The sequence below is a fragment of the Macaca fascicularis genome, chromosome 4, assembly GCF_037993035.2.
Source record: "Macaca fascicularis isolate 582-1 chromosome 4, T2T-MFA8v1.1".
NCBI lineage: Eukaryota > Metazoa > Chordata > Mammalia > Primates > Cercopithecidae > Macaca > Macaca fascicularis.
The window spans coordinates 46,580,424-46,596,714 of record NC_088378.1 but is presented as its reverse complement, the minus strand read 5'-3'; the positions used below and the strand labels follow the sequence as shown (position 1 = coordinate 46,596,714).

Here is a 16,291-nt window from a genome sequence, read left to right as displayed (position 1 = left end):
AAAAGTGGTTTCGTGGGCCAGGCTCAGGGTCCCCATGCTGTGTACAGTCTAGGGACTTGGTGCCCTGTGTCCCAGCTGATCCAGCCGCCACTAAGAGAGTCCAAGGTACAGCTCGGGCTGTTGCTTCAGAGGGTAGAAGCCCCAAGCCTTGGCAGCTTCCATGTGGTGTTGAGCCTGTGGGTGCACAGAAGTCAAGAATTGAGGTTTGAGAACCTCTGCCTAGATTTCAGAAGATGAAACGCCTGGATGCCCATGCAAAAGTTTGCTGCAGGGGTGAGGCCCTCATGGAGAACCTCTGCTAGGGCAGTACAGAGGGAAATGTGGGGTCAGAGCCCCACACAGAGTCCCTACTGGGGTGCCACCTAGTGGAGCTGTGAGAAGAGTGCCACCATCTTCCAGATCCCAGAATGGTAGATCCACTGACAGCTTGCACTGTGTGTGTGAAAAAGGTGCAGACACTCAATGTCAGCTTGTGAAAGCAGCTGTGAGGGAGGCTATACCCTGCAAAGCCACGAGGATGGAGCTGCCCAAGACCATGGGAACCCACCTCTTGCATCAGTGTGACCTAGATGTGAGATATGGAGTTGAAGGAGATCGTTTTAGAACCTTAAGATTTGACTGCCCTGCTGGATTTTGGACTTGCAGTGCACCTGTAGCTCCTTTCTTTTGGCCAATTTCTCCCATTGGAATGGCAGTATTTACTCAATGCCTGTACCCCCATTGTATCTAGGAAGTAATTAACTTGCTTTTGATTTTATGGGCTCACCGGTGGAAGGGACTTGCCTTGTCTCAGATGAGACATAGGACCGTGAACTCAGAGTTAATGCTGAAATGAGTTAAGACTTTGGTGGACTGTTGGGAAGGCATGATTGGTTTTGAAATGTGAAGCCACGAGATCTGGGAGGGGCCAGAGGTGGAATAATATGGTTTGGCTGTGTCCCCACCAAAATCTCATCTTGAATTGTAACTCCCACAATTCCCAAGCATCATGGGAGGAACCCAGTGGGAGGTGATTGAATTATGGGGGCAAATCTTTCCTGGGCTGTTCTCCTGATAGTAAATGAGTCTCACAAGATCTAATGTGTTTAAAAATTGGAGTTTTTCTGCACAAACTCTCTCTTTGCCTACTGCCATCTATATAAGATGCGATTTGCACCTCCTTGCTTCCCGCCATGATTGTGAGTCTTCCCCAGCCATGTGGAACTGTAAGTCCAATTAAAGCTCTTTCTTTTGTAAATTGCCCAGTCTTGGGTATGTGTTTATCAGCAGTGTGAAAACGAATTAATACATGCCCTGACACCACAACAGACCCAGCTCAAACACTTGCTCCCACACATCCCACCTCCATAACATTACATGGTGACCCTGCTGACTTTAAGGTGCTCCCCTGCAAGCTAAATCTAAGAAGGACTAAAATATGTTTAGCATAGTTTTAGCTTTCAGGATGTTGCTCTGCATTCTAAAGCTTTAGCCATTGTTAAATATTATAATGACAGGCATCCATTAACTATAATATTGTATTAACAAGAAGACTCCTTACTCTAATCATTCTAGAAAAGTAAGAGTTTAATGAGCAAATCAATGATGAGTATTTTGTAGCAGCATGCTTCCTAAATTTCCCTTGGCTCTGTGCACATCTCTCTAGCTCTCCCATCCCCACCACAGTCTAAAATACTGGACCACCTCTTCCCCAAACACTGTGAGAGTCTCCTCCTACCTGCTCTGCCTACAGATACTACTGGGCAACTCTAATCCATTCACTACATTATGTCCAGCTTTATCTTTACAAAGTGCACATTGAATCATGTCACCCCCCCATGTCACTCCACCTTTCAAAGACTTCCTATTATGTTTGTAAAGATTGAAATACAGAGCCTTCTGGTCTAGTCCTTGCCTCTCTGTTGTGCCTCTCTGCTTTGTCACTATCTTGCCCCTTTGGTGTTCTCAGGATATATGAGTTTCCTTTTAATACCTTGAATATACATTGTAATCACCAACTACAGCAAATTTTTTGCACATGAAATGCCCAGTATCTCAAATATTCTTCTTCCTACTCTTACTCCCATCTTTCTCCTAGTTAATTCCTATCGATCCTCCTGATTGCAGCTTAGATATCATTTTTTTTGTAAAATGTTCTCAGTGTCACATGGTAATTTTTATAGAGCAATATATTTAATTAACCTGTCTCCCCTACTAGAATATAAATTCCATGAGGCAGAGGGACCACATCATGATTTTTGCTGGAATGACAAATATCAAAAAGAAAAAATTTGATAAAATGTAGTTTGCCTCCTTACTACCTGAGTTCATTTCGCATTCACTGAATCATTTCTTTAAGCTGTCTGAATTCTACAGGCTTCTTTTAACAAAGCATATACTTCTAACAACAAAGGCTCTCTTGGAAGGTTCTGAAAATGACTCAGTGATAAAAACCATTAAGTACATTTCCATAGCATCCTAAGAAGTTTCGGCACAAGTCTGGGCAGCAAGCAATTGTTGGTAGACTCCTGTGCTCTGCATCACTGCTTTTTAATTTAAATTTTCTTTCTGGGAGGTGTTTTAATATAACTAAATGTGCTGAAATCTGTTCTGCATTTATATGATTTAAAATTAGTCTTAAAAGTCAATGATTTATGAAGAACACTGAGTTGATGATGGTTTACAACATTTTTCCCTCCTGACAGGGGACCCATGCTGGGAAAAATAAAACATCCCAATTCTCATTAATGGAAACAGAGCTGAACAGACAACTATAGCTGTTGAAGGTTACTGAAACTGCCAGGAAATTCTAAAAGCAAAACCAAGGTTGGGCTGGCAGATCAATGTGCCTTTTATGTACAATCCTGAAATATAAAACCATGGAATTTCTAATGTTAATGGATACTTTTGTCAATATTTATTCAGGCACTTTTATGTTGTATATTATAGAAGAGAGTAAATAGAGGAATACTCACTTTATAGAGCTAGATCCCAATAAAGATGTATTTATATGTTACATACTCATTTTCCAATTTTTGGAGGTGCACTTAAGGCTTATTATTCTATTGACTAAAGATAGCGAATCTGCATATTTCCTTTGTTATAAGACAATGAACCTGAATAAAATTTGCTGAAGTAGTTAATACATATTTATGCCAGAGGCATCTCAGATTGGATTAGGCCATCCCCAAAGCCTCTTTCTCCATCTAGCAATCCATTAATTCACCAATCATTAAGCACCTACCATGTGACAATTATTTTTTGCACTTCACAAGCTAGTGGAAGAGCATGGGAGATAGGCAGTAACCAACTGTCCCCTGCAGGTAAGTACAGACTTTCTTAAAACACACCTGCAGGGAGTACCCACCTTGGCACCTCATTTGGTGCGTAATACAAATCTGCTTTCCACCCCAGCTCAGATATATTCAGCAATTTCTTCCCCAGACATCTACAACTGCAAGACCAATAGCTTCAGTCAAGCCATTTGCACTGCTCTACTCAGAAACATTCCAAGCATTCTAATTTCTTTTGGAGTGTTGGCCTCATGGTGCTTCTGCACATTAAGACGTTTCATCAACACTACAGGGTATATTCACAAAATCTTAAAGAATGCCATTTAATGATCTAAAAAGACAATTTATATTCACTTAAGCTTAAAAGCTAAATTTATTATAGAGTACACTATGGTATGTATTATGGAATAAGACGTATGACTGCAAGCTCTTTGAAGGAAGCCCAGTATTTTTATGCAAAGCAGATCATTGACAAATGTTTGTTGAATTGTTGAACTGTGAAAAGTTCAATATATCTCATAAAAAGATAAAAGTTTCTAAACTACAGTGTTGGTATTTATTCTGAAATCAAAGGAACCAAAAATCAAGGTGAACTGCTACTGTTCTTACATAGACTCTAAAAATTCTTCTGGCCATCAATGGTAAATCTACAGGGGACAAGGATCTATAAAGAGCACCAACATTCAGCAAAACTGTGAGGAAGGTAACTTGTCTGTGTATCCCTTTAAACTCCCTGTTCAGTTCTCAGCTAGATACTTCCCTTGCTCCATATTCATTCATGAAATAATATGCATTTATGGAGTACTTACTGTCTGCCAGGTACAGTGTTCTAGGTGCTTGGGATATATCACTGATAAAAAGGCAGAATTAACATTCTACCTCATTTATCTATTCAAGACCCTTTTAACAAGTGACCACAGTGCACCTGGAACTATATTCAGCACTTGAAATAGTGACGCAGAAACTTAACATGGCATCTGTCCAAAAGTGAAGCTGCTTGCTAATATGACAAAAATAGAAAGCAGAGACTATTCATGTACAATTTATCTTACCTTGTAATGAATTGAAGATGGAGAAGAGGTACATGAAGGCGATATTTAAGGGGCCCCAGGCAAAGAATGCAAAACCCCACGTCATGCCCAACAGAAAGGTCAAGCTAACCACACTGCGCAGGTTCCTTAACACTTCTTCTCTCAGGGTCCGGTTGCTTCTCTTGCCATTCCTCCCACAGATCTGCACCATTACCACAATGAACATGGCAATGTTTAGAAAAAACATGACTCCAAAATATCCAGCACAGGTCACATAAAATATGACTGGATCCTGAATCCAACAGCTTAAGAAAAAAGAAATGAGAAAGAAAAAAGATGTATTACCATGTCCTGTTTACCTAAGACTCTTCTCAGCTTAGTTTGGGCTACTGCAGATTTTCCTCTCAAATGCCTTTAGAAAGTCACTTTACTTTCTTGGACCTCAGTTTCTTATTCAATCTCTTCATAGGTCTTTTGTTCCTTTGTTTTTGGATGGCCATTGTCTTACTATCTAGGTAGACAAAGAAGACAAGGTGGCTTCCTGAATTCTGAGTTGATATGAAAACACTTTGGTTGACTTGCTCCAAGCCATGTCTAACTTCCTTTTCTCTTGGGTGCCTGTACACTAAGAATGGGAAATTTAAAAACTCATTTTTGGTCTCCTTTGTATTTAAGGAGTGGCCGTATGACATCGTTTTATAAAGTGATATGAAAGTAGAAGTCTGCCAAAGGATTTTTGGGAGAGCTATTACTGGCAGACTCAACTGGCAAAGCCCTTATTCCTTCTTCCAGCTTCAAACGTGCAAGTGAACTATGGAGCTGCAGCCAGCATCTTCTGTCCAATGACACAGTGGTCAAGCCACCTGCAGAGTTGTTGGCCCTGACATTTTTAGCCACAAAATCAATACCAGTGATTGCCACTACCGTGTTTCTTGTCATGTGCAGAGTAAACTCCTACTCACTTAAGTCACAACTAGTTGTGAGTTTGTTACTGTGGTAAAATAATTGCTACTAATATCATTGCTGTAGATGAGGCAAGACCTTATTATAATTGAGATTAATATACAGATGCTTGTCATGCACAATTACCTAGCTTACAATGATTACAAAACATCCCAGTGATATGGAGAAGAAGATACTTGATACTTAGAATATATAGACTGGATAGTAGATGAAAGAAATTTTAAAACTGTATGATATGCAAAGTTGTCAAATAATACAATTTGCAGATGTCCTAGTGCCTAATCAATTCTATGGAAATTCTTAAGACACCTCGAAAATTGGATAAATGATTTAAAGCAATTACATTCATCTTGAAATTCTAGTAATTCATCTTGAAATTCTAGCACAAATGGTTATTATTCTGGGCCATGTCTTCCACGTCGGAACAAAATCTCCACAAAGGCAAAAGCTGTCCTGCACATCTTTGAATTCTAGAAACTAACATGATTCTTGCATATAGTAAATTATCAACGAATGAAATTTCCTAATGGTATAGTAGTTTACTAAATAGTACTTTAAAGTTCTGAATGAGTTGATGAACATACTTCTAAATTCTTTTATTTAGAAATTATTTATTGATTTCTACTTTTAATGTATGTCGTTATAAATGTCCCTGAAACAATACAGATTGTCCCTAGAGCTAATATTTCTGTTACACATAGAAGTTCTTCTAAAATTCTGGAATTCCTGACCTAACCCCATTATTTTTCCCTAGTTCTTGTGGGGTCTTTCGAGTGCCACTTTACAAATATATGAGAAGGGAAGACTGTGAAGGAATGGGACAGAGATTGGATAAGTGATGTAAGCGGGTTTGTTTGTTTTTAAGATGGAGTCTCACTCTGTCGCCCAGGCTGGAGTGCATGGCACGGTCTCAATTCACTGTAACTTCTGCCTCCCAGATTCAAATGATTCTCCTGCTTTAGCCTCCTGAGCAGTAGCTGGGATTACAGGCATGTACCACCATGTCCAGTTAATTTTTGTATTTTTAGTAAAGATGGGATTTTGCCATGTTGGCCAGGCTGGTCTCGAACTTCTGACCTCAGGTGATCCACCCAGGTTGGCCTCCTAAAGTGCCGGGATTATAGGGGTGAGCCACTGCGTCCAGCTGTTGTAAATGTTATCCATCCATGAAATGTGCACAGATATGTGGCATTGTGGGTCCCATTTCAGAAATAGGCTCTTTATTCATTCAGTAATTTTTTCAATCAACATATATTTAATTGAATACCCATGGTGGATTAATAAAATATGAGAGCAGTAACTGCCCAAACTGAACAATACAAAAACCTTAATCTCAATGATCTCACAATCTGAAAAGAACTTTCAAAATTGTTTAAGAACTTGCTGATCTCTCCATTCTCTAAATTTCGACATAACATTCCCATTGGCATTGAATCATTCACTCTCTGTCTGATACTGCTATTTAACTCTCTTGAAGATGTGGGTGAGTCTGAGGAGGTGAGAGTGTTATGAAATCTTCTGAAATAGAATGGGTCTTCCGAGGCTAAAAAAACAGACTCTTAGGCATTTTCTCAATTCTTCCATATGACAGAGTACAATGTTAATATGAAAAAGTGTCTCAAACATTTCAGGGCATTCAACTGAATTAATCTGTGGTGTAGCAGAGACTCTGGCAGTCATGCGAATAAACATTAACCTTTTAAAATGAAAGCCCTGTTATTGGCATGGAAATTAACTAATGCTAAATTTCAGGAAACAAAGGATATCTACTCATCACAAAAAGTTTTTATTACTTACAATTCATCACCTTTTTCTTTCCCGTAACTTTCTTTTCCATAGACTTCATTTTTGTTTCTGCTCGCTAGAACAATTGACACCACTAAGGCAGGCAAACCTGTTAGAAAAACACCATGACACAAACTCTTTTGAAGCATCTGAAACTGCTTCATAAGACAGCTAATGAAATGTAAAGAAGAGAGATAAAAAGAAGAGAAATGCAAGCAAGTCAACATTCCATATCCCAGATTCAAACTTCTTAGAAATGGCAACTTGGTTAACAACATAATCCCCTCCTTGGGGTTCAATGTCCAACTCTAACTGGCAACAATCCAAACCTACTCTTAAATGACAGATATTTAAATAAAATTCTGTTTGCTTAGTGGGACTCACTAGAAAACCAGAACCTGATTTGTATCAAATCTAGCACTAGTGAATGTGGTTTCATTAATTAAGAGTGGCAGAGTTTAGGCAGACAAGGTCATTATAGCCTATTCTGCCTCCTTCTATGTAAAGAAAACTCTTTAGAAAAAGGGGAGGAAAAGCAAGGGGGTTATAAAGTCTTTGTAGCCTTCTCTCTCCAGAGATTAAGTATTTCCATGTATATTTCAGTGGGGAAATTCTATGGCAGGTGTGCCAGGTCTCCAAAGAGTGCGCTTATTGCCTCCTGAGGTGGTTTTGAAGGTCTTGAAAATATCTCTCACTTTTATATTTCCATCTGAAACAGACCTGTGAGAACGCTCTAAAATGCCTGACTCAATATGAAACTTGCAAAAACAAAGGAACACAACAGAAGATCTCAGACAGGTTAATTCAACCACCTATGTCTGACTGAGGACTCATGTTATTACAAAAAGTTCAAGGCAATAATCCTGTAAGTATTCTGGTTGCACACGCAAGAACAACATTCTTTCTCTGGTTTCCAAGACATAGGCATGTGTCTGGGGATGAGTGTAACTAGCCGTCTGAGCTGGCCTTTGTATTTTAAAGCATCATGGGAAAGACACCACTGTCTGCCAGCTGCTTCTTCAGACTTGGGTGGGCTGGCTCTGGGCTCAGGAAATAAGTTTGTGGTGACTCAGGAGTGAGGGCTTTTCCTTTACTCGTGTATATAGTGAGTGCTGTTGATGAGTTTTAAAAAATAAAGTTGTGAAGATGTCCCTTCCTTAGGCTATGTATAGCTAGTCCATGGCATTCACAATTTTGAGGTTCCTCTTAATGGTGCTATTTTTTTTAAATAAGAATTTTTCCTATGAGAATCTGGTAATTTTCATGAGGGAAAAACAAAGCCAAAAAAAAATTGAAGAGGCTTACCCCAGCCAATGATGCAGAATTTTAGAATGTATCGGCGAATGTAAGTGTTAAATACTTTAACTAGAGCAATGTACATGTGAATTGCTTCTAGCCCCATCCAGGTAAAGGTTGCCAGAAGGAAGAAATGCAACAGGACTGCAACAGCAATGCAAAGTCCATCCACATTGAAGGAGGTGATCCAGCCATCTAGGAGGAAGAGGAGATTCAGGAACAGCAGGGCTGCACTCAGGTTCATCAAGATTTTGGAGGGATAATCCCTTCGCAATTTCCTAAAAAATGAAAAAAGGAATCTATGACAGAACTAATACTGTATATCAATCTTTTAAGCACAGACCTGTATAAATTCATATCTTACACAACCCTGCAATAAGATAGGTAGCACCACCTTTCTGATGTGGTTCTGCTAAAAGGAGGGGCTAAGGATATTTATGAGTATTTGGCAAGTTATAAAGACTTTAAAAATATTAATTTACTTCAAAATTATTTCCAATTGTTTATACAATTCCCAGTTGGGTTTCAACAGATTTTTTTTTTAATCCAGGAAAAATTCTAGAGTTATAAGGATGACATTTTTATTAAAATATAATTTCCCTAAATTATTTGAACCTTCTTGATTTCTAGTGAGTTAAGGATCTTAAAAAAATTGTTTCAGGACTAATTTTATAAGATTATAAAACAAATGTTTTCATGTTTTGCAATACAGAAAGCACCTTATATAATTTTTACTTACTTGAATGTTAATCATTTCTAACAGATTCAAATGCATTTTTTAAATAGAAATACAGTAATTATAAATTAAAATTCTATAGCTAGAAAATTCATGTTGCATAATATATTTTATGAGAAACATGAACATTAGCATTGAACCACCCTACAGTGTATAAATGTTTTTCAAAGCCGAGGCAATTTTCTTATTCACATTTGGAACAGTTAGCAAAGGGTTTGGCAGATTAAAAAAATACTTACTCAAAAGCAACATATGTCAGGAGAGTTGCTGCTGAAAAAATAGCAGATATTCCACACCCAATATAGCTGATGAAAGTGAGGACTTTAGTGTTTCTTGCATCTAACTGTGAGGCACTTCTTGGAAGGTCCTACATAAAACATGGGAAGCAGCTGTAAGAATCTCTCTTCTCATGAGAATGGTTCTGTTTCACCAGAAAGTTCACTGTTAACATTAGAGCAGCTTACTCTCAGGGACTAAAACCAACAGTGTAAATCAATATTAAAATTTCCATTTATTATATTATTTTCAATCAATAAATAAAAGAAAAAAAAGAAACATTACTTCTGTAAGCGGTTATACATTGTTTTTCATCATTACCTTCTTTCCCAAGCTTTTTGCACACCGATATAACCTGAAGATCAAAACCACCAGGACCGTCAACAGAAACTGGAGAGGAGATGGTTGCCTTGCATAATAAACCATCAGGCCTATTCCTAACAATTGCAGGGCTTGGGGCACCAGTTCAAATGGAGACCCTGGTAGTCTATACGGTCAAACCCTCAAGCCTTTAGGTGCCTTGCCAGTTAGCGAGTAGCTCAGCCAGAGGCTGTGCTGGTGCGGTGACTGCCATGCTCTACGGGTGGTGCGGAGGCTCCTAATCCTGGTCATTTCAATGCTTGGTATGTATGAGGTGGGACAGTCTTTATTTTCATAAATGAGATGCCACTAAGAGTTTTGGGGGTCATAGACTTTTTTATTCCTATAGTACTGAAAGGATATAATTTAAATTGTTCGGAGCTGTTGTGGAGTGGAAAGAAGTAAATACTTTCCAGTGTATTAATATAAAGTATTAATTTCAATGTGCTAAGGGAGACTTACAAAGTCTGGACTTGGTAGGAAAATCTTTCTCCTTAAATGGGGGATTGGGATAGGAATAAATCTTGAGGTAAGACCAATCACTCAATCCTGGTTGGAGGAGAAAGGTACCTCCATTATATAGATGTTCAAAAATGGAGTGTTCTTAGAGAAGGGATGTATTGAATATCTAGTGTAAACTTTTACGTTTTAAATTATGGAGAAAATGTTTATTATTTTTCCTTCTATATGTGAATTGTCTTTAATTTTCATCGAAATGCCAATAAAATCTGCTACTCACACACAGGCCTTAATTTGTGTGTTTCTGTGTGTGTGTGTGTGTGAGAGAGAGAGAGAGAGAGAGAGAGAGAGAGAGAGAGAGAAAGAAATGTGGGTTAGTCTCAGGTTTCACTGATGCAGTAAAGAACAGGTACAGTATCTCTGCGACATCAAGCAACGTACAAAGTGATGGAATTCAGCAGAAGCAAAGGCTCAGAGTCTGAGGGGGCTTCCCCTATCTTCTTATCCCAGGAATCCCTTAAAACACTGGGAGAACACAGGACACCCAAGGTACATGGGATGGGGTTTGAGTCGGTGCCACTTGACTCACAGATAGGCTACCTCAACCAATGATTCATCAGCCCAGAGAGATGAATCATGGTTTTGAGAGATTGCTAAGTGATGTGTCACAAATCCTTGAAAAACCTATGACTTGCAAATCACAATTAAATCCAGAATTTCAAATAGAAACTAAATAAGGCTATTTATTGATACAGATTTATACACAATTTCATGTTGTTTTGTTCTTTTAGAGAATGAAAATACGAAAACTTTTATGATATAGCCAATATGAAAATGTACTAATCTTCATGAAAGCCAGTTTTAGTACAAAGAACTGTAGCAGAAGACATTAAATTCTGAAAATATTTGTAGATCAGAAGATATAATTATAGGTATGAGGTGCACTGTTTTAGCATCTCATATGGTGAATTGGTGAATGTGTCATGGGACAATGCAGACTCTGAGAGTATCTTATACAAGTGAATAAAGAGTTTCTAAGTCAAGAAAAACTCTTAACAAAATCTTGCTGGTCTGGAAAAACTGAAAAGATAAGAGAACAACACCAAAAAGGATACATTCTGAAAAGATTTTCTACCAGCAATTTTTAATATTACAAAAACAGACAAGGTGGAAAATGGAAAGATAGCATGAACGATGCTTATCTTCATATACATACATATACATAAAATTAACCATTCAATCAGATGGCAGCAGAAAAAAAATACGTAATTACAAACTCATAATACAATTTAGACAATATATGAAGGAACTGGCCATGTGAAGTCATGGGCAGGCAAACTCTGGCTGCATATAAATCATCTCTGAAGACTAAATTTTGTTACGGTTATCTATTTAATATTAGACTTACAGCATGCACACAGTTGAAATATTTAAATGAATTAAGCTAAAGCTTACATAGCTGAATGAGTGATCATGAAAAATAAGTGGTCTTTGAAAGAATGTCTGCTATCACTTTTGCAGAAAAGAGAACATGGAAGGAAGCGGAACTTTCTTTTATAATTACTTAAGGAAAACATGCAACAGTTAATTGTTCATTTTCACGCTTTGGCAGCAAAAGCAAAATACTTGTATTTAGATAGTTAAAAAGGTATCTTTTATGATTCGTCACCTTTTTAAATGACTTGTTCTTATTCCACAGAGCATTTATGTACTTGATTGTCAGGAAAATTACAACTTGCAAGGTTGCCATGACAATGGCCATTTACATAGGCTGACTAGATTCATGAGCCAAATACTACATCCCACAGATCCTCACGGCTTCCTCCCAGTCCCCACAGGAAGAAGGGTGCAAGATTTAAAGGCGGGAATAAACAAAACCTGACGTCTGTGATTCTAATTTGAAAAGCTTTGTTGCCTCAGCTTACATTACTCCTATCTCCTATTAAAAAACAAATGTAGTTTGGTCCCTTTATGAAAACCATACAGAAATAAAGGCTATGCTACAACCCAGAGTGTACCTTAAAGACCAGAAAAGTGTCTGCAAAATCACAAGTATACCGGATAAAAGGTAAAGGTATAAATCTATGGATGAGTTCAAACAAGTCGCTGGATGTGTGGTGCATCTTAAAATTTGGTGAGATAAGAAAATACAATGATGCAATCTAATTTTTGTTTAAAACTGTATGGCAAGCTGGCTAATAAGATAAAACAGGAGCGTGGAAGAAGGAAGGAAAGAATGATATAGAGGCCTAAGAATGACAGAAACATCATAACCATCATCTCTCTTGCAGCTCTGAAGTCTCCACTCTAACCCTAGACACTAGTCTGTCCTAACAAACTGCAATCTCTAGGAGGGAGATCACGTGGTGCAGTACCAGGTACAAAGCAACGTTCAAATACATTGAGTGAGTGATAACATAAGAAAATTTTTTTTTGATCACACTATTCACAATTCCCTTCCATGTTAGGAACACCCAGTATTTTCTTCTTTAACTTTCTCTCCCTCCCCCACTTGTCTCCCTGTCCATCTCCTTGATACTGTTTCTCTCTTAATTAAAAAGTTTCATGGGGATTTTCATGTTTCTGAGATTATTTATCATCACTGTTAATGCTACAGGATAAAAAAAAGGGAGAAAGTTCTTTTCTATAATTACTTTCACGTATTTTTAATATGTGATCTTTGCTAATTAGATTCTTTATTAAGAATTAAGATTCATGGTACAGATGAAAACTAATCAGGAAATAATTCCCAAAATACATAATCTAAAAATACATACAAAAAGGAGTATGCCATCCACAGTTATAGCATGTCAAAATGAGCTTAGAAATCCCCCCCTTACCATCAGAACTCCAAAATGTGTGAAGTGGTTACACAGACAGACCGTCTCACTTGCATCTGAATCTCTGTGTGCAACACATCCTGACGTGTTCCACCCTCCAAAACTTTCTGTTGAAGGAATCAACAAATGGTGTGAAAACAACAGGTCAGTGTCTTCTCTATAATGGATGAGACCTTCTATAGAGAAATTTGCCTCAGTCTCTTCTGCCATATAGAATTTATCTATAAAATGGATACCATTATGAAAGATTTCGATGCTTAGAATAATTTGGATTCCTACAATCGTCAAATGTTAGTTCTGGGTGGGCAGTTAGAGGTGATCTAATCAGTGGGTTCAAACTCGAGAGTTCCACAAATGCTTGATTCAAGTTTAATTTTTAACATATTTTAAAATGAACTTCCATATAAAGAATACTCCTCTTCAAATACATTACACACTAATGAACCAACAGTTTTTTTCTGAGGGTTAATCTACATTTTCATGAAGACATAATAACAAAGAAAGTTTGCTTTCTTGGAATGTGCTATTTATGTACACAGCAATCATTACTGGTGGTAACTGATAGTAAATGGCTTGAACCCACCTTATCTGACTTTTATGGTATAAAACGGAATATGAGTAACACATATTGTCAATGTACTGAATCCTTTTATTTAAAAAAGATTTTAAGATATAAAGCGATACTTTTAACTATGCAAATGAGTAAAGATCTTCTCAAAATTATGCAACTAAACCCCTCCACCAAAAAATACCTGTCTTGCTGTGACAAGGACTATCAAAAAATTTTTCACCCTTTTCAGGCTGTTTTCATCAGCAAAGCAGCCTGCATTGATATCAGAATGAATCTGGCCACAATAATCCTCACAAGGGGACAAACAGAAGAGGCTTCTTTATTTGTACTTCCTTTCAAAGAGATTTCAACACCTTATGCCTACTGATTGATTCATCCCTTAATTTTGCCTTCCTTTCTTGATAGTCAAATCTAATGCTGCAGGCTGTTCATCTCTTTCAAGTAATACATGTCCATTATAACCATTTCTATATTTACATTCCTTTAGTGTGCTTCTCACCTCCCTCATAACTAGAGGTCTGGAAGCTGGATTTTAAATTGTCTGCCTTACATATATCAAATAATCTCCTCAAATGTGTCTTAGAAGAATGAGATTAAGTGCGCGTCTACTTTCGTCAAAAGTAGCAATAAAATTGTATGCTGTATTTTACAAATAACTGATGTTAAAGAGGCTGTTCAATTGAAAAAATGAAAGAAAACACAGTGAAGTCTGCCTATTTCTTCTTGAAATGACTAAAAAGTTACAGAAATTAGAACTGACTTTCCAAGCTACCTAAACTAACTTTGTAACTCATTTGCCATTTACACTTACATTGTGACTCACTCTGGTTTGGGGTGGAATTAAAGGAAATGGGGGTGTCTAACAATGTTTAAAATTCAGTTGTTATCTATATTAAGACAACCAGTATTTTAAAACTTACTGTTTTTGTTCAGATCCCAGAAGGCACAGATGGGATGATGCACTTCCTATATTAACACAAGAATAAACATGTGAAATTGTGTTTAAAATGCCATGATTTAAATATGGCAAAAAAATAAAAACACAAAGGGTTTCACAAAGAAATAGATTAGTATTAACATGCCAATTCAACCTAAAAATGTCAGGCAGGATCTTCTTCTCTCCCATAGAGAATTCAAGCAAAAATCAACTCTAACCTCATGAGGAATCACACTAACTACTCATTTATCTGTAGGTTACTACAAATGTCCCATCACTAAATATATTGATTCTACTCTCATTCTTAGCATTTAGAAAAGCTCTTGACACTAAAATTTCACATCATCTTCAAAATTCTCCTTTATGTCTGGGTATTTACATAAACAAATTGAAAACAAGGACTCGATGAGACACCTGTAGACTCATGCTCACAGTAGCATTATTCACAAGAGCCAAAAAGTAGAAGCAACCCAAGTGTCTATCGATGGAGGAATAAACAAAATCTGGTATATACATACAATGAAATACTCTTCAGCCTTAAAAAGGAAGTCAATTCTGACAGATGCTACAACATGGATAAACCTTGAAGACATTGTGCCATGAAATAAGCTAGTCACAAAGGACAAACACTATATGTCTCCACTTATATGAGGTATTTAGAGTAGTGAAATTAAGAGACAGAAAGTAGGTTGATGATTGCCAGTTGCTATTGAAAGGAGAGAAGAGGCAATGGGTATTTAATGTGAGAACAGTTTCAGCTGGGGAGATGGATAGTGGTCACGGTTGCATAACAATGTGAACACAATGCTATCGAACTGTACACTTAAAAATGATTAAGATGATACATTTTATATTATGCATGTTGCACAATTTTAAAAAATCTTCCTTCATGAATGAAAGGGCTGAAACAAAGGAGGCCAAAGTGTTGAACACAGAAGTCTAAGATGGTTCATGACATAGGAGGCTAGATCTTAGGTGACTTGGCTTTCAATCCTCAGCACACTCGTTTCCGGCTTGCCTTCCTGCCTATCTAATACATGGCAGAATCATGATGACGGCCCTTTAGAAAAGTGAGAAAAACCTGTTCTTGGGCCATCTGGGACAATAAAGAACTTCCATCTAATTTTATGAAACAAATAGATGACAAGGGTAATGAAGCAACAAGAAAAGCAACACTTGCAAAGACTAAACTACTGCTAATCTCTCAAAAAATAAGTCCACCCTCCCGTTTCTTTCATACACAGAAAAACAAAGAAACAACAATACCTCTATTGGCAGAATTGTGCAACTACATCTGCATCTAATTTATTTGAAGCAATATATGTTGTATCTTAAAAAAAGAAGTCCTTCTCTTCACTCCCCTTCTCTTTCTGATTATTGAGTCCTAGATAAAACTAACTTCTCCAGCTGCTTCAATTTACTGTGACTTTAAAGCACTACCTGACCAGTTGTTCTCTCTTTATGGAAAACTGGGTCCTACTCCACAAAAAAGGGTCAGTTACTTTTTAACATGTAGAAAAAAAGGCCCCATTAGTATCTTAAATAGTCCACCTCTGTCCAAATGCTATCGGGAGCATTTTCTTACCTGAGTTCTTGTATGTTTGATTTTTATTTGAACAGGGTCCTTCAGATTCTGGATAGTAATGTTTCCAATACTGCACGCCATCACATAACTCACTAAGGTTTTTCTTTGGGGTCCTACATCCTTTTAAAGAAAAAAAAAAATCGCGTGTATCAGTCAGAAGTACACACTTTTATTTTAGTT

The 16,291-nt window shown here is 37.4% G+C and overlaps 1 protein-coding gene across 15 annotated transcripts in view; it reads right to left on the bottom strand.

Moving 5' to 3' along the window:
* ADGRG6 (adhesion G protein-coupled receptor G6) overlaps positions 1-16,291 on the bottom strand; it is a 135,356-nt gene that overhangs the window by 19,338 nt on the left and 99,727 nt on the right. For all 15 annotated transcript variants that reach the window (XM_005551996.5, XM_005551991.5, XM_074037150.1 and 12 more), the window contains 7 exons: positions 16,112-16,231; positions 14,510-14,555; positions 13,019-13,125; positions 9,323-9,450; positions 8,357-8,625; positions 7,064-7,160; positions 4,325-4,608 (listed from right to left, as the gene is read on the bottom strand). In XM_005551996.5, the coding sequence (XP_005552053.1) occupies positions 4,325-4,608; positions 7,064-7,160; positions 8,357-8,625; positions 9,323-9,450; positions 13,019-13,125; positions 14,510-14,555; positions 16,112-16,231 (1,051 nt within the window). The remainder of the gene's footprint in view (positions 1-4,324; positions 4,609-7,063; positions 7,161-8,356; positions 8,626-9,322; positions 9,451-13,018; positions 13,126-14,509; positions 14,556-16,111; positions 16,232-16,291) is intronic.